Raw genomic sequence first — 19,747 nt, forward strand, 5'->3', positions numbered from 1 at the left:
TGCTGTCTCTGTCTCTCTCAAAATAAATAAATAAACTTAAAAATTAAAGAAAATGAAACAGTGGGGTTTTTTTTCATCACTCAGAATGGTCTAGGCTTAACCACAAATACCCCCATAATTTGCTGGAGATAATTATTTACTAGTAATAATATGGTGGCTTATTAATGACAGACATTCAATTATTTGTTCAATCCAGCATATATTACTCCTGGAAAACTTCCAATACTGCCTTTCTGATAGAATAGGACTTGACAGGAAAACAAAGAAAGCCCCTGAACTAAGTGCATCCACTTATCTCCATTTATCGCCCTGTGGCCCGGACCATGACTTTCCTTCATGCCACAGGTGTATGGCTTGAGACTTTTGGTCTCTCCACACTATCCCCATAATACTTGCCTCCATCTTCCCCCAAAAGCCTCACCTTCTTTCTTACTCCTCAAGCCCTTATTCTACTTGCTGTCCAATGAAAATCATGGACAATTCTGGGTTGACAGGGGCAGAGAAGAAAACATAAAATACTTAGGAACAACTTTAGTAAAGCATATGCAAGAACCTGAAAACTTCACTGAAACTAGGAAACTGTAAAACTTTGCTAAGAGAAATTAAACAACAGCTAAATAAATGGAGAAAGATAGGTCTGTAGACTGGAACACTCCATACTGTTGTTAATATGTCAATTCTCCCTAATTTATAGATTCAAAGCAGTCCCAATTAAAATCACAACAGATGTTGGCGAGGATGCAGAGAGAGAGGATCTCTTTTGCATTGTTGGTGGGAATGCAAGCTGGCGCAGCCACTCTGGAAGACAGTATGGAGGTTCCTCAAAAAACTAAAAATAGAACTACCCTACAACCCAGCAATTGCACTACTAGGCATTTATCCACGGGATACAGGCGTGCTTTTTCCAAGGGACACATGCACCCCATGTTTATAGCAGCACTATCAACAATAGCCAAAGCACGGAAAGAGCCCAAACATCCATCGATGGATGGATGGATAAAGATGTGGTGTATATATACAATGGAGTATTATTCGGCAATCAAAAAAAAAAAAAAAAAGAAATCTTGCCATTTGCAACTACGTGGATGGAACTGGAGGGTATTATGCTAAGTGAAATTAGTCCATCAGAGAAAGACAAAAATCCTATGACTTCACTCACATGAGGACTTTAAGAGACAAAACAGATGAACATAAGGGAAGGGAAACAAAAATAATACAAAAACAGGGAGGGGGACAAAACAGAAGAGACTCATAAATATGGAGAACAAACTGAGGGTTACTGGAAGGGTTGTGGGAGGGGGGGTGGGGTAAATGGGTAAGAGGCACTAAGGACTCTACTCCTGAAATCATTGTTGCGTTAGATGCTAACTAATTTAAATGTAAATTTTTAAAAATTAAAATTAAAATAAATAAATAAATACGTATCCAAAAATTAAAAAAAAATAAAATCCTATCAGGTTTTTTTTTTTTTGCAAACACAGTCAAACTAATTCTAAAATTTATTTACAAATACAAAAGACAGAATAACCAAAACATTCTTAGAAGTGCAAAGTGAAATGCTTCATATTACGAGTATGAAGGCTTACTCTAAACCCATAATAACCAAAACAGTGTGGTACTACCATAAGTGTAAAGAAATAAGTCAATGGGACAGGATAGAGTACAGGAATAGAACCACATACAACCGAGGGGTGAAGGCAACCAAGGTAATTCTATACACAAGTCTAATCAACAAAGAACGCTGGAAAAAAAAAAGGATTTCTAAAAACTAAATCTTGAATCACTTACACAATCCACATAAATTAATTTGAGTTGAAATACATACTTATACATAAAAGGTAAAACTATAAATCTTCAAAAAGAAAACATAGGAGAATATCTTATCTTGGAATAAGCAAGGTTTCTTAAAAAGGGCACAAAAAGCCCTAATGTGATATATGCCTGCCTTATAAAACTGGAATTCAGAAGAACTTCTTCATCAAAACAAACTTAAGGAAATAAAAATAGATGGAAAATCTTTTGCACTAAATATATCTGTCAAGCAACCTGTATTCAGAATATATAAATAACACCTGCAATTCAACAAGAAAAGACAAAGAGCCTACTAAAATATGCAAAAATCCACACTTCGAAAAACCATGCAAGGTAACAATAAAGTTGAACAACAATGTGTCCTTACTCTCATTTTTTTGCTGTTTAGGAGGACTTAATGGACTATACAAAACATACATGATTTCTTTGTTTCTCTCTAGGGATGTAATTTTATTCTCATTTCTTCTTCTGTTTCCTCAAGTGCAATATTCTAATAGCTTTTCGTTTCTGTTAACACATTTCCAGCACCTGTGGGATATTCCTTCTTACCAGGTACTCTCCCACATTGCTATTGGGCAAGTAAACAATACAACATTTCTAGAAAGCAGTTTTATAACCATTATTAGAGGTTTTAAAATATTTATGTCATTGACTCAATAATTTCTTTTGCAGGGATATGTCATAAGACAATATTCTGAAATATGAACACAGGTCTATGAGTAATTATGTTAATTACAGGATTATTTATACCACCAAACATCCAGAAACTTAAACATTTCATAAAGGGGTCTTTCCATAAAGGAATAATTATTATATAAATTGAGGTATTTATGTATGAAAGAGTAGTCAGCCATTTGTATTATGGGTTTTACTTATAATAATATGATTTCCTATATATTTAAAAACAGAAATAAGGCAATTGGAAGAAAATGCACCAAAATGTAAATAGTTACAGATCATGTAATTATGACTAATATTTTTACTTTCAGTTCTTATGTATATTATCAAAATAAGCAAACATTTGACATTTTTTCATAAAAAGTAAAGATTATACTACCTAGTATGCGTAAAACTTCAGCCCTGGAAATTTCTCCATGTAATTTTTCTCATCGAGTAACTTTTTGCATTTCTAATTCATAAATATAAAAGACATCACATATTCCAATTTCAATTAACAAAAAGAAAGCTGGCTATACTTTATTTAAAGCTGAGAAGACTGAAATCTTTGGATTTCACACTGCATAGCAAATTAGGCTACCAGCTCCTCAATCTGAATAATGAATGCTTTGAACTATCTTAAAGAGTTTTAGATTACTTAGAAACAGACTCAAGATGAAAAGACCTTCAAAACCACAAAGGCAAAAAAAAATTGTGGTGGAAATAAATACAACTTACAATGCCTGGTTATGGTCTGTGGAGAACCCAAAAGGTAATCAGGTTACCAAGCACCCAATGAAGAATCATCATAATTCGTAAGAATGCATTTCAACCAGGAGAGTGAATTGAAGACTTAAGCCATGAAATTTGCAATTGGAAGATAAAGAGTCTAAAAGAAACGACATCTACTCCCATCTAGTAATTCTATTTGAATCTCTCATCTATTCAAGTGCCACTCTGAATATTTTAAAATACACAAAAAAATACACACATATACCCAAATAACCACACTCTTCTGTTTATACGATCATCTTACACACATGTAATTTTCAAATAATTTATGTTCTTAGAAACATAATCAGTATAATAGTTTCAAGAAATGTGAAACTAGAGTCCTGCAAATTAGATTCTCTCTTCTTGAACAATGGTGTACTGTTATATGAGCAGTCAGGTGAGATGTGTTTGAAAATAGACACATATGCCCCTATTCTTTAGAGAGCATAGGGTGTTCAAAACTGTACAGTATAAACTACATTTAACTCTGCTTTTTTTCAAGTAGAACTTTTTTTTTAATCTTGGGAGCAATCTAAAGTCACCAGAATCTGAGCTCCAATCACACATTTGATGCTAGCCTAGTATCCATTTTTACATGACTCGTATCGTATAAAGAGAAAGAATGGACATAATTTTAGTATTCCATTTGCTCTTCACCAACTCTCATCAACTATTATTTTTCTCTTTTTCCTACCAATGATGGTATGGAAGAGAAAGAAATCTGATAGACTCCTCTCTAACAACCTGGAGGGATCCTCTGAGCTCTAAACATGTATTTCAAATTGCCTCTATCTCCTTAAATGTCTTACAGGGGTTTCAAACTTAACTTATATAAAACACAAGTGAGCACTTGGTAATATACAGAACTGTTAAATCACTATACTGTAAACCTGAAACTAATTTAACACTGTACGTTAAGTAGAATGGAATTCAAATATAATTTCAAAATATAGTAAAAAAACCACAATTCATTTTTTGGTAATATTATCTTTCTTCTATTTTCCCTACATCTCTAATGTAGTCACTGTTTACCTAATGGCCTATGCTACCCAGCCGGGATTCACGCATACTCCTTTTTCACCCTTCACAGTAAGTCAACGTGTCTGAATAACTCTTGAAGTTGCCAATCCCCCTCCGCCCCCATCTTCATTACCACTTTCTTTACAGCAGGCTTCTAGGCTTCCTCATTTCTTCACCTGGACTTAGGTACCAACATCCTGCTTTGTCTATCTGCCTCCAGCAGTAGAGATTCTGGTCACCTTCCACACAGACATCCAGGTATTCTTTCTAAACTGCAAATCTGATTCTGTCTCATTCCATCTCTCTCAACCTCCCCCATTTAACAGGTCCAAAAACAAAACAAAACCCTTCTGTCCTATCTTTCTCCACATCAATGTCTTTCTTCACCATATGTGTCATCGCTGAGCCACCAGGGAGCTCTAGAATACCAAGATGAGCTCTTAGGCTCATCTTGCATGGAACGGACGCTTACAATCTCATCCACAGATGCTCTTGCCTCCTCTGTGCAATTTTTGCTGATTTCCCCATTTTATGAACACTGTTCTGCTTTCAATTCTTCTTCTTCTCTTTACACGTGCCTTTCTCCTAGAATTTATTATGCCAGACGGCAATTGCTTCTGTTTTTCATGTTCCCCCCACAACACTGAACTGTGGGTACCCTGAGGACAGGGTTTGTCTCTTGGCCCATTTCATAATCATTTCACATAGCAGAGTGAATTCAATAAGCATTTGTGGGTTCAATAAATTTTCAATAAATACTTATGACTGACATTAAATGCATGAAAGCAGGGAGATATTTTTAATAACAAATATCACTAGAATTTAGAAAATTCCTATTAATTAGAGGCGTCAGTATTGCCTGTATTTCTCATATGCTGCATGGCCATTCAGGATCCAGCATCACAAGTTACCTAGTGTTACTTCCACTGTACCTGATTTGCCAAGTATTTGTAAGCTCACCCAGATTCCAGGGGATGGTGCATAGACCCAAACTCGTAATGGGGTAAGTGTCCAAAAACTCAGAATCCATTTAAAACCAGCCACCATCAGAAGATGCTAGTAAATTACTTATTTTGAAAGTGTATAAATAAAGAAAAAGAATCAGTTATCCTGCTTTTCCTACACAAACTATATAACTAAATAACCAAGTATTAGGTGAAATTACTCTTTATAGAAATATTCCAGTTAATGAATGAAGAAGGGTAGAATTAGAATATCGCTACTCTGCCAACCTCCAATGATTGCTAGATCCAGACAATGACCCTCAAGGACTATTAACCAAAATCGAGGGAAAAGCAGATATTACCTATCATCTTTTGGAAGAAGAAAACACTAACCACAAAGTAGATTTGTTGGGCGGGGGGGATGAAAGTGGTACGTCTACATCCAACTATCAACTTAAAGGAAACAGCAAGACAGAAGAACATGTTAATTGAGACCTAAGAGATGTTATCAGCACAATTCAGACTCAAGGAAACTTCACAAGACAAAAGACTATTTTTTTCAATAAATAAAAGAAGAAGATGAAGAGATGGACAGAAACCCATAGATACTTAAGAGTCCTATCAATCAATTACAACAACTAAATTTAACTTGGATCCTGGCTCAAACTAACAGAGCATAAGAAAACAAAGGATATTTGCAAGGCAACTGGAGATTTAAGCACTCAGTAAATGGTGATAGTCAGATGCTACTGTCTTATTTTTTTCAGATGTAAGGGTGTAGTCATGCTCATAAAAAAACAAAGTCTTATCTTTTAAAAGCACCTTCAGAAGTATTTGCAAATAACTGATACAACATCTGAGATATGCCTCACGTTAGTACAAAGCAGGTGGGGACAGATAGAAGACTGCCTATCAGTTGAACATTACAGAAGCTGGGTGATGGATTCAATATATTATTTTGAGGACTAGGATCCCTCATACCTGCAAGTGTATATGAATTTAGCTTTCTACAGAATTCCAAATCCCACTCTTCTTCTCCCGGCAAAATTCATCCACTCTGCCACATTTGCTCTTGCCAACCCCGGATATCAGGCTGTCTGCCGTGTGGCAGACACACACTGGAATGACGGATATCTGCCACTTGCCACTCCTGGCTGTCACCCCACCCTTTCCTGCCCTTCTTGCCTTGTGAGCCTGACCCATTTATACTGTATCAGTGGCTGCCTTGTCCTCTAGCTTCTGGTTAGACTTCTCCAGAGGAAGGCACCAGCAGAAGATCTAGAGGGCCAAGAAGAGTAAGGTCACTGCATCTAGGGCTCCAGCTCTCTGCCTGCCAGGTTGGCACTGGCTGACTGCTTCTGCCTAGCAAACACTATCAGGTGGTCCTTCCCAAATAGTTGTCCTTCGGGTACAGCTGACTGCTTCCTTACCTTTGCACCTTCAGGTCAGGAATCCACACCATCCAATGCTCCTTCTCACAAATCAAGTTCACTATTTGTAGAGTCCCTCCATAAACTCTCCTCTAATTACCCAGTCTCAGCCGGCTATCTCTCTCCTGTCCAGGCACGATACAATTGTAAACAAAAATAACCGAAATAAAACTGTAAGAATGATCTGGCATAGATATGGACTGTGAAGTTATAGAAGATGGACAGTTCAAGAACATTTTAGAGAGAAACGGCATATGCAACGGCCCGGTGGTACAAAAGCAACAAGAGGTGTTCAAAGCTAAGCTTGACTGGAGAGGCTAATTGAGCTACAAAGCAAAGAGGGCAGTGGGAAAGGCTGGAGAATTAGAGAGAAACTCCATCTTGCAGGCCTACACTTAGATTTTGATTCTGAGAGTGATGGGGAAATATCCAATATTCTTGCTGCCCTCCTAAGCCTATGTGAAGAATCGTCTTCTCTTACACATTCCCCGACAGCCTTCTGCCACCACATAGTCATGACTAGGAAGCTCTGGCACATTGGTAAACATTCAATAAATGTTCACTGAATCCACAAATAAATGAATGAGTGAAACACACATGGCCAGGTTTAAGGTTTTTCTGGTCACCTCCAAGAATTCTACCTTGCATACATGCTCCTTGAATTGATTCCCATGTTTACTCTTGCCTGAATCTCTTTGCCTGTAATTAGCATAAAGACCTTTGGAGAGAAAGAGCTGTGTATGAGCTAAAACCCTGAAAATTAGATCCATCCAGACCAATCTTCCACACTTAACAATCATTTCATCCCAGAGATGGCAGATTTAATGAGCAATATCACCATCTCAGGTGATGGGCATTCTTGCCACAACCACTAGAGGCTATTCTGTTAGATCTCAGCAACCCGAAGTGATTGAGGAAAAGTCAGTAGGAATCCACAAGATGAGATACAAAGAGAGCCGTTTTGGCTTGTTTAGAACAAGAGATACAACCTTCTCACAGGCAGGCATCAGGCATAACACAAACCAAGTGCTAACCATGGGCCGCAAGAAGCTTTAAATTTTTTAATTCACTTTATAAACTGATAGTGCAGCCTGATTTACACCACGTAAGGTGATACGTGTAATTTTTAACTGGTTTCCTCCTCATTCAATAATAGGGTAAAATACACAGCAAAAACCTGCTGGAAACTGCCCTTACACCACAATTCACAATTTGATGTGTGTAAACAAAATTAAAATGCAAAGGTAATGTCAATACTGTAGCAAATGACTATTCATTAATGTCACAATAATGATGTCTTTCTTTATTCAGGTATTTTGTGATGATAAAGATGAATGCAAATAACTGCCTTCCTTTCTACCTTAACACTCTAGTCCTTAGTGAAACAAAAAGGTATCCAATGGCAAGGTTTCTGCATGAATGCTGGAATATGTCGGTGGCATAATGCTTTTTAATTTCCATAAGCTGTGTATTTCATTCTGGTAGAAAATTCACCAGGATAATTAGCAAATAATATTTATTATTGAAGTCCTTACAATTGTGCACAATTTCCTTAGTGACATAAAGAATTGTTCTTTTGTTCTTGTTTTCCCCAAGCAATTCTGTATTGCATAAAGTTTATAAATTGGTAAAGCAGGAGAGAAAACTGAAGACTGAAAACCAAAAATCTATGAATGAATAAACTCTGTGGCTGAAATGTATTTCATTTCAATAACATCGTATTGCTCACCAAAGAGGCCATAGTGAATCCAATTACTTCAATATAACCATCATCATGACGCTGAGGTTCAAAATCATGGTGATCTCCTGGGTTCCCCCAGGGCATTGTGCCAGCACAATATCTGCAAGAGGAGATTAAAAAAAGAATTACATTTATTCCATTCCCCTCATGACTGATATTAGGTATTACCTCACAGTGAGATCCAATGTGTATCTCACCTAAGAATAGTTTTCTGTTCTTGGTGCATCCCTTCCAGTAGAAAAGAAAATGGATTTATCATTTCCAAATATCAATCTGTGAAAATGGACCACAGGTGTGGTGTCCTGTGTGTCCAACTTTCTCCTCACCCATTATTTATTAACATTTCTCACTCAGTGATCCATTATGTCTCTTCTATGATATGCCATGAGTTCCAGAATTGGGTCTTGGAGGGAGACACTGCATGCCAGTAGAAAAGGGAAGGGAAACCATGGTGGGTAAGCATTGGTTCTTATGTGTAGAACTAAGATAATAAATAACCACTGGGAAGGTAAGCAGAGAAAGGTAACTGAAGAAGAGTGAGAAAGATATGCGGAAAAAGTAAAAGATTAAGAAAAAGAAGGTGAAATAAAGGGAATTAGAAAAGTAGAGGAAGAGGAATGGAGAGAAAGCAAGAAGAAAAAAAAGAAAAAATTAAAGCAAGCTAATAGACAATGTTTCCTGAGAATCTTGGTCTTTTACTTAATTTTTTAATTTATTTTAGAGAAAAAGAGCGTGAGCTGGGGGGGAGGATCGGAGGGAGAGAGAGAGACTTTCAAGCAGGCTATGTGTTCAGCATGGACCTCAACATAGGGCTTGATCCCACAATCCTTGGATAATGACCTGAGCTGAAATCAACAGTCGGAAGCTCAACCAACTGAGCCACTCGGGTACCCCATCTAGGTCTTTTACTTAAATAACAAAGATGAAAATCCTTCTGGAAAAGGATTGTAGGTAACTATACTGAGCATTGCCAAAAATAATCAGGAGATTATAGTATATTTTCCTAGCTATGGATTTACATACAACTCTCATTTCAGTTAAATTCAGTCTAAATACAACTTATCTGCAGATTTTGTGTCTTGAGTTGTGTGGTTTGTGAATAACAAAGGGCCATAGATCCATCCCTTCCAAAATCTTGGCTTGGGAACCTAGACTCTAATTTTGTACCTCTGAGATAATGTGCTTATTTTGAGTCTAGTTAATCTTAAATATCCCTTTCTCCTGAGATATATAATAGCACCAAAGAGAGTTGACATCCTGGCTAGAAAATGCTACTCTAATTGATCCTATTTTTTTCAAGGCAATCATCTAGCAACAATTTTGAATGTGTTCCATACTAAAATCAGGCTGGATGGTTTCCTAACAGCTTTTGGGAAACTGAGAACAGGGATTTATTCAAGCCTATTATTCTTGGGAGAGAGAGGGAATCAGTAATTGAGAATTACATTAAAATGTTCCAGTAAATAGGGGTGCCTGGGTTTCTTAATGACGGATGTGTATCCCATGCATGCCACATCACGTTAAAAACAAACAAACAAACAAAAATAAAAACCACCCACCACAGAGAACACTAAACAAACCAACTAGAACAAAATTATCAGACCTAGAAACCCCTAATAAGCCACTAAGATGACTTACTTTCATTGTTTGTACCTGGAAATTTTCTATAATGAAAACCAATAACCTCAAGTCAAACAGAGCTCACATAAAACCAAAGAAAAAGTATGAACAGAGCTTACCTGGGTATATTTAAAAATACTATACACTGGAACTTCAGTTCCTGAATCTTTGGAGTGAGATCTGTTCCATCACACTGCAACAATCAAAGCAGAAAAGGGGGTTTGAAGTGGTCACAATTCTAAAAACTTTATCAAAAGATAACTAGGTTGATACAATGGGATATATCATGTGGTGTTCCCCTTGCCCCCACTGCTGCTTAAGTGAATGTTCAGTACCATGACTGAAAATGTACTCTGATTTTAACTTTAGCAGACCCAGGGTTCACAGCATGGTTTTGTTTTAATGTAAAAACAAAGCTGCCATTTGATCAAAACAGTTTTTTTCCTGGTCTCACAAACAAAAGAACTGCCGTCATTCTCAACCTTGGATTATTAGGTATTTTGAATTGGAGTATCAACATTAAAATATTTATGAACCCTTAAGGAAATAAAAAAGGAAGCCTCAACTTCAGGCAGTAGTGATCTCCACCATAGTTATCTGACCCAAACAATGGGGATGAATCTAATCATTTATTCTATTTGCTGTCTGAGCTCAATTTTTATTTTGAAAATGTTAAACACTAACTTTTTGAAAACTCCTTAAGAGGAATATATACTGCAAGCTTTTAAAAACTATTATAAATTAGTGGTATCTCCATTAGGGATTTGCTCTTACACATTTAATGTCTTATAGACTTGACTGGTCTCCTGACAAAACTTGCTTTCCTGGATCTGGATGCAACCCTGGGTGTCTCAAGGGCCTCAGGCTGGCCTGGCCTCAATACCTCTGTGCAGAGTTTCCCTCACCAGTTAGCACTTGCCTTGAGTATCCTCTGACTAATCAAAGAAAAGGCTTTCATGCCCCTTCCCATTTCCCACAGGTGACAAAAGCCAAAAGAAGAAAACTCTAGTCACGACTACAGACTTCTCAATGTCAAAGGTGTACTTTTGTACTTGCTCTCTCCATACCCTCATCACAGAATTCCCCATCATCTTCTCCCTTGGAGTGCAGAGTAATGTATTCCCAAGCTCCCTGAAAATGTTTACAGATTTCTTTAAAAAGAGTTTTCAATCTAAGAACAATGATTCTACTAGCATTATTGTCTCAATCTTTTCCCAGCTGATCTTAACACAGCCCAATTTTCATGAGCATGCTCCAAAAATTGTTTCCAGGAAACATTTAGCCCTAAATAGACTACATTTTTAAATGTTACTTAGGAAGAAATCAAATTCTAGGTATTGATTGAAGGTGTTTTTACAATACTCTCAGGTAGTTAGAAAATCTGAAGTCTCCTAATTTAAGGACTTGAAATGAGTTGACAGATGACTACACCAAGGAAGATATTTTACATTATCAAAACTGAGTATTGTAAGTAACTAAAATCTTAAAAACTAGGATGTGATGGGGCACCTGGGTGGCTCAGTGGGTTCAGCATCTGACTTCAGCTCAGGTTATGCTCGCTCAGTCTGTGAGTTTGAGGCCTACATCAGGCTCCATGCTGACAGCTCAGAGCCTGGAGACTGCTTCGGATTCTGTGTCTCCCTCTCTCTCTACCCCTCCCCCACTGGCACTCTGTCTCTCTCTCTTTCTCTCTCTCTCTCTCTCTCTCAAAGACAAATATACATTTGAAGATTTAAAAAAATAGGACATGATACATTAATTTCATACAAAGCAGTATTATTTGCCTTACAGAAAGAAACTATAAAATTATTGTATTTAGAACAGAAATCTTTTCTAATTTTCTACTTTTTCTTCCTGGAAAATGTATCAGCGACTCTGGGAATTCGTCAAATTACATAAAGATGGGTACCTTACAATGTATCATGCTTTATCAAGTTTTCTTACATATTACTACCTTTAAATTTTGTGTCTTTTTAGAACAGCAGCTTTCACCTTCTCCTACTTCAAACACACAAAGGAAAATATCCGCATATAAAATAGTTCCTGTACAAAAGTTCACGTATTGATAAATCATAAGGAGAACAGAGAATGCTGTATGTAGGATTTTGTTATTGTCCTATGCTTTTTTTAAAATTTTTTTTTAACGTTTATTTATTTTTGAGACAGAGAGAGACAGGGCATGAATGGGGGAGGGTCAGAGACAGGGAGACACAGAATCTGAAACAGGCTCCAGGCTCTGAGCTGTCAGCACAGAGCCCGACGCGGGGCTTGAACTCACGGACCACGAGAGCATGACCTGAGCCTAAGTCGGCCGCTTAACCGACTGAGCCACCCAGGCACCCCTGTCCTATGCTTTTTTTGATATAGTATTCATACAAACACTTTACATTTGTGGGAGAGATTAACAATGACTTCATCCTGTGGCAAAAATGAAATGGTCTGTTGGTATCTACACATCGGATCACTAGCTAATCTTCTATCCTTTTCATCTCTCACTCAAGAAAACATAGAGTGATGTCCTTATAGAAATATCCTGGGTCCCTGTGTAATACATCACACTGGTCAGTAATTGTTGTTTCAAAGACTTGTTTTAAACAAGGGAAGCAAACTCTTCTGAAAGATTACATGATTCCTCCAAGGTCATATACCTCATAAAGGTAGACCTAGGACTGAATCCCAAACATTTAGATCTTGTTTCTAATATTTTTTCTCCTCCATACAAAAAAGATAGGGTTACACAAACAAATCCACCTGGAATTTTTCCTGTACTGGCTGATATCAAATCTTCCCTAGTAACTTGGCCGCCATTTTCACTTCTCTGTAAGCTTCCTTTAATTCCTGCTATATAAGCCACCTGGGAGTGAGACATTCCTCAACAAGGGGGCTGTTAGATGTGGGAAACAAACTGTCTAGTGGTTAGGGAGTATATAGAGTTTAATTTCACTGCAGCTGACTTCAACAGTCAACGCCATTCAATATGGACACTGCCCCTGGGCATGTGCCACCGCCATTCCTCTTAGTGTGAAAAATACTGGAAAAACAGGGCAAGTTTATTTTTGGCTGGGTTGCCAGGAGCTGAAGAAACAGGGGAAGTTTGATGGGAAGTTGCTTAAATTTTAAGCTATTTAAATTTTATAGCCATAATTTTATCAATAAAAGAGCTTCATAGCTCAGTGGACCATTCATTGTCTTTCTTGCCTCTAGCTTTAAGAAGGCAGAACCTCCATTTTCAAGAGTCTTTATGACTAAGAGATGCTTGTTTTCACTGCTATTGCAAGAGAACTGAATTACCTGAATGTGATGCCAAGGGTCGTGGACAGCAGTGGTAATAGCCTCTGTCTCTTCTTTCAACTGACTTGTCCAATTTGTTGGCATATAATTTTTCATAATATTCTCTTAAAATCCTTTGTATTTCTGTGGTGTTGGTTGTTATTCCTCCTCCTTCATCTCTGATTTTGTTTATTTGAGTTCTCTCTCTTTTTGTCTTGATGAGTCTCACTAAAAGTGTCTCGATTTTGTTTATCTTTTCAAATAACCAGCTCCCCATTTTATTGATCTTTTTTCTATTGCCTTTTTAGTCTCTATTTCATTTATTTCTGCTCCAATCTTTGTTATTTCCTTCATTCTATTGGCTCTGGGCTTTGTTGTTCTTCTTCTAGCTCCTTTAGATGTCAAGTTAGGTTGCCTGAAATTTTTCTTGTTTTTTGAGATCGGTCTGTATTGGTATAAACTTCCCTCTTAGAACTGTTTTTGCTGCATGGTGATTACAAATTTTAATTTATATCCCTCTCCTGATCCTCTCCATACATATATATATTTTTCTCTATTCTAATGTATTTCTGTTATTTTGTCCCCTCTCATCACATATCCTATTCTTTATCTATGCTATGATAAATTCATGCATTGCTATATCCCACTTCTTTCTCATTTCTTTTTCTTTAGACAGTTATATACAACAAAGTCACCTGTGCTCCTTTTTTAACTTGGTTACTATAAGGAAACATTTTATGTCTTTCTTAATAACTAATAATATGATATTTTAAAATATAGCTCCTAGAGAAAAGGTAACTTTCCTTCTCTCATGCCTCCAAGGAGTGTGTGTCTAAAACCTGAGATAGAAACAGCACCAAAAACAAACTAACCAACCATTTAGTGGTGAAGAACCTTGGCCAGGCTACAGGCTACAGAGGGAATCATTACAAAATAATTAAATAAATACGTTTTTCTAAAATGGAGACTCCTCAAATAGCCCTGGAATAAAGATATTTGTTTGGTGAGCATCTATTTCTACATCAAGACTCAGCTCGACATCACTACTTTGATGAAGTTTCCCTGAACCCACCATGGTCGGTTTCCATTTCCTTCTTTGTGCCACCACCATAATGCATACATTGTCAACAACATTAATTAAATAGTATTATGCAATGACTTACATGCCCATTTCTGCAACTGAACTGTTGATTTTCTTCAGGAGTGAAACTAGCTGTCCATCCATCCACGAGACTAAGACATTTCCCAACACAGAGCTAAATTCTCAGAAATGTTGGTTGAATGAACTATATGAAATCATCTCTGAAATTAATGTGGCCCATTGATTAATCTAAGTATATAACCTGGTATTTGGGGTACATTTTTTGCCGCATATTTATATTCAAATGAAATGAAGGAAAAAATATGATAAAAAGAGGGGAAGGCAAACCATAAGAGACTCTTAAATACAGAGAACAAACTGAGGGTTGATGGGGGGGAGAGGGGAGAGGGAAAAACGGATGAAGGGCATTGAGGAGGGCACTTGTTGGGATGAGCACTGGGTGTTATATGTAAGTGATGAATCACTGGGTTCTACTCCTGAAACCAATACTACACTGTATGTTAACTAACTTGAATTTAAATAAATACATGATAAAAAAACAACAACAACAACAAAAAACCAAATGAAACGAGTCAATACATTCAGTACTTACAACAACTTTAACATGTTTGGAAAGATCTCTAGAGCTTCTCTGTAGAAAATCAGAAAAAGCTGCCTACAACCACAAGGAGAAAAAGGGGGAAAAATAAACTTAATCACATGGTTATGCCAAATCCTTGCTTATGTATTATAGATAGTTCCTATTGCTTCTGAATTATTCAAAAATATAAAACAAGGGTTTTTTTCTGAATCCAAAACAAAATGCAGTGGCTGTCAAGATGAAAACTTTCTTTGTTTTCAAACTACAACCTATAATACAATTTAAGAACACAGTAGAAAAGTAAAAGAGTAGATAATTCCAAGGGTCAATTTGAAGATGTATTTTGACAACCTTTCTTGACCTCTTACTTGACTATAGGGTGCTGAAATCATCTTTAACTTGCCATTAAGAATGTCTGGCTTCACCCTCTCCCTTTTCATTTCAATTCTCTCTATGCAGTGGTGTAAATTAACTACATTTTCTTTAAAATCAGTGTTTTGGAGGACTTTCCGCCTCCCCTCTGCCTAGCCATTCATCCCCAGGGATGTTCCTGAGAAGAAGGAAACAAGACCCAATTTACTCATATATAAGCTTCCATGAGGAGCTACACCTTCCGTCAATTTCTCATCCAAACATCGATGCATACATACTGCTGTGCACACCACATTCCAACCCAGGCTTTTCCATGCATCTTTCAGGCTGCCTAACTCCCCCATTCTCTCAATTGGCTTTGATGTTTTTCACATCACTCCTTGAATGTCATCTCCTCAGTCAACATGAAGCTTTAAGGCTTTAAAGTTCAAAGATGATGAACACCAGCTCTCTTTCTACCAACTTAATAAGTGTATTTACTTTTAAGCCAAGACATTAAACCTTAAGCATTATATAGACATCCTTGTAAACATCCAAGACGTGTAATTATTTTTAATATAGTTAAGTATCCTTATTACCAATAGTGAATTAGTATTAAATAACATGTAATAATTTTAAGTGTAATGTATACTTACCCCTGCATAGAACATTTTATTTCGAAAACGACTGTTGAATTTCTCTGGATTTGCTTCTGTAAAAGGAGACAGGTAGTTTTGTTATAGAGACCTCATTAAAGGTAATGGCCTCCATCAGCACTCTTCCTCCCCCTCCCTCCCCACCCCACAGATCCATCAGACTCAAGAGCCTTATCATCTTTTCCTCAGTTATACGCCAGTTGGTAAAGTTGTCCAGTGCTACAAAAGTATAGCCCCCAAATGGCAGCATCAGCATCAATTGGAAGCTTGTTAGAAATGCAAGTTATTAGACTCTGCCCCAGACCTACTGAATTATAATGCTTAGGGGACGGTGTCTAGGAATCATGACTTAACAAGTTCTCTAGTTGATTTGCATGTACATTAAAAATTCAGACACTCTGGGGTGCCTGGGTGGCTCAGTCTGCTAAGCGTCCCACTCGATTTCAGTTCAGGTCATAACCTCACAGTTGGTGGGGTCAAGCCCCACGTCAGGCTCTGTGCTGACAGTGCTGAGCCTGCTTGGGCTTCTCTCTCTCCTTTTCTCTCTGCTCCTCCCATGCTGCTGCACTCACTCGCTCTCGCTCTCTATCTCAAAATAAATATTTATTTATTCAGAATAGAGGGTTGGCAGGGACATAGGACAGGGGTGATAGGACAAAGGGAGGGTGTTGAGGGGTGATTATTTGCTTTGACTTCTATAGGGCATGTCTTCTATCAACTATTCACGCAGCTTCCAAATGTAATTAAATATGGAAAATTTGGATAAAAATTGTAATAGATAATTTGCTTTTACATTTTTCTAAAACTCCAAACTACCATCTGTGCTCTTGTTGGCAACAGGCTTTGAAAAATTATCTGATTTACTGGAGATCTATAAATATACATATATGCAGGTGAACTGCTAACTGGACTCAGGACATAGAAGGCTGAAAAGTGGTTTAATTTTGATTTTGATCCTGTTTATCATATAAGTTGAAGACTACAAAAAGGCTAAACAAGATTCTGCATCAGAGAACGCTGACATGAATTCAAGGGATTATAAAATCCCTAAGTGAAGTATTATTTCCTTACATTCTTTCTAGTAGAATTCGGAGACATTCCAAAGGGACCTACTGTCAATGTTTTTCATTCTGCTATTTTATCCCATATGCTCATTAATGTCTTCTTAGGGCAAGGTCTCTCTTCAAATTGTTTCTCATCAGGCAGCTGGATGACTAGCTTAAAACGGTTCAAGTCCTGGACCTATGTTTGAACAGCAAATCTCAACAACTGTCTAGATGAAGAAAATAGCAAAGAGCTCACTCACTATGATTGGGCAGAATACGAGCTACACGATTTCAGGAAATAATCCAAGACAAGGGATTACTAGGTTATTCTCATGATTATTAGACTATATTATTAGCACATGACAGGGAAACGGGGTGAAAGCTTGCAAACTTTAAAAAGGTAGTATTTTGTACATTGGCTCTTAAGAGTTTTGGTATATTTAGGTTTCTGTATCTCACATCTTTCCTTAAATATTCACTCTGTTCTATTGAATTAAGTACTCTAAACCCTGGAAACAAAATAAAACAAGTTAAAGGCTAACTTGCAGGTTATCCTAAGCGAAAAAAAGATCAAAGTGGTACTAAAATGCTCTATCTCCCTGGTCCCCATTTGTGGACCCAGAATTCACCATTTTTTACAGTCTGGGCCTTTAGGATAAATTTGGCTGCTGAGTAACACTGGTTTTTTGTTTGTTTGTTTGTTTGTTTGTTTGTTTGCTTGCTTTTACCTTTCTTAACCCAGATTTGGCTGGGTGTCATTTTCAATTCCGTTAACTCTTTCTTGCTTTTATGGAATCAGAGGCAAAATTAGAATTTTTGTTGTTATGCAATTTACCATGGGTACATAGTCCCTAATTTTAAAAAGAATGAAAGAAATAAAGTCAGATCTGGCTATCAAGCAAGTTATAATAAAGAACTGAAAACAGCACACACATTTCTGGCAGAGTTTTTTGAGGGCACCAACATCCACAGCTATTAAGTGAATTATATATCAACTATTAACATTTACTTTTTAAAAACATTAATTATGGTTTGGAAAGATTCACATTCTTAAGAGGTTTCCTATGAGCCTAAGGTTTTTTTCTCTTTAAAAAAAATAGTTTCATCTCAAGAGAAAGAGAATGCTCTGTAAGACCCAAACAGACTAGAAGAAAATGAAAAAATAAACGGAGTGTTTGGTGATTCCATTGACACAGCTGATGAAAAGAGTCACTTCAGATGTAATTTACCTAGATTAAATTCAATTAATATGCAAAACTAAACAAGATCAAGACACTAGCATTTAAAGAGGTGTCAGAGGGATAACAGTAGGGAAGTCACACATGTGCTTTAGCCTAGAGAACAGAAAAGGTGGAGGTAAATTCTGTTATCTCTCCTCATAGTATAATGGTATCACACTGTGAGCTCCCTGATTGAACCTGCCCTGATAGTTAAATCCTGTTTCCATTTTAATATCTCCCCTATTCCAAATAGCCTCAGAAACAACGGCTGCCTGGAGCTGAGACAGATGTCAGCTAGCTTTAGAGCTTTGCTACTCCTTGCAGAAGCCAGGCCATAGGAAAGCAAGGGGTAGCTTGCAAAAAACAGTACTTAATCATTCCTTAGTGGCTCTTAAAGGGTTGAGTGGCTGAATATGTCTATGTGTATGTGTAAGAAATGACAGGTCTTTGAGGAGGACCAAGGAACATAGACCCTAGCTGTATCAAGAAAAGGGGACATACAGAATTGGGACAGGGCCAGGAAGAAAGTTTAAGCATTCTTGATCCTTAAGGGAGTTGTATCTGCTAATTGGTATGAGGTCAACCATGAAAGGCCATTCTCAAGAAATGCCAATAATCCTCAAAGTATACCAAGACTCCAAGAGTGGAAGTATCCGTGGCTTATTGCTGAAGTTCTTTGACTGCCCATCTTCCTCTTCCACAAGAATAGGGTGTAACCAAGTGAGATCTAAACACTCACTGTGTATGTCTAGGCCATTAACCTATTTATAACCTGTCTGGACACCAACATTAATTGTATTAGTTTTCTATTCCTGAAAACTTGGCAGCTTAAAATATCATTTGTTTTCTTATTCTCTGGGCCAATATCTGGACGGGGCTCTCCTGAGCCCTCTACTTTGGGTCTTACAAGACCAAAATCAAGGCGTCAGTCTGCAGGACTCTTCTCTGGAGGCTCTAAAAAGGATTCACTTCAGACCTTATTCAGTAGTTGGCTAAATCTATTTCCTTATGGTTGAAGGAATGAAGTTCTTCTTCCATGCTGTTGTTGGCTAGGGTTCATTCCCAACTCCTAGAGCCCTCCTGCAGACCTTGGCTTGGGATCCCCTCCACCATCAAAGCCAGCAGTGGCACATCAAGTCCTCACACTTCAGATCTATCCAACTCTGCCACATCCCTCTAACTTCCTGTTCAACTTTCCACTTACCCTTTTAAGGGCTCATGGTATTATGTTGGGCCCACTCTGATAATCCAGAATTATCTTCCCATCTTAAGGTTAGCTAATTATTAACCTCAGTAACATTAAAAAAGTCTTTTTGCCAAGTAAAATAACCTAACCAACAAGCATGACACCAAATGGCAAAGGTCATAGAGCCAAAATTCTACCTACCATCGCCCACCATCTGGCCCCCATGATTCACATCCTTCCTATATGAAAAACATTCATTCCCTCCAAGATCCCCAAAGGTCTCATCCCCATTAGGGAATTAACTCAAAATCTAAAAATCTCACCTAAATCTTATTAGC

At 37.4% G+C, this 19,747-nt stretch overlaps 1 protein-coding gene across 12 annotated transcripts in view; it reads right to left on the bottom strand.

Annotated features, from left to right (window-relative positions):
- DGKI (diacylglycerol kinase iota) overlaps positions 1 to 19,747 on the bottom strand; it is a 449,436-nt gene that overhangs the window by 166,538 nt on the left and 263,151 nt on the right. For all 12 annotated transcript variants that reach the window (XM_019452873.2, XM_019452870.2, XM_019452874.2 and 9 more), the window contains 4 exons: positions 15,958 to 16,013; positions 14,963 to 15,025; positions 10,118 to 10,191; positions 8,367 to 8,478 (listed from right to left, as the gene is read on the bottom strand). In XM_019452873.2, the coding sequence (XP_019308418.2) occupies positions 8,367 to 8,478; positions 10,118 to 10,191; positions 14,963 to 15,025; positions 15,958 to 16,013 (305 nt within the window). The remainder of the gene's footprint in view (positions 1 to 8,366; positions 8,479 to 10,117; positions 10,192 to 14,962; positions 15,026 to 15,957; positions 16,014 to 19,747) is intronic.

Source organism: Panthera pardus, unplaced genomic scaffold, assembly GCF_024362965.1.
Source record: "Panthera pardus isolate Hobbes unplaced genomic scaffold, ASM2436296v1 HiC_scaffold_8, whole genome shotgun sequence".
Classification (NCBI taxonomy): Eukaryota; Metazoa; Chordata; class Mammalia; order Carnivora; family Felidae; genus Panthera; species Panthera pardus.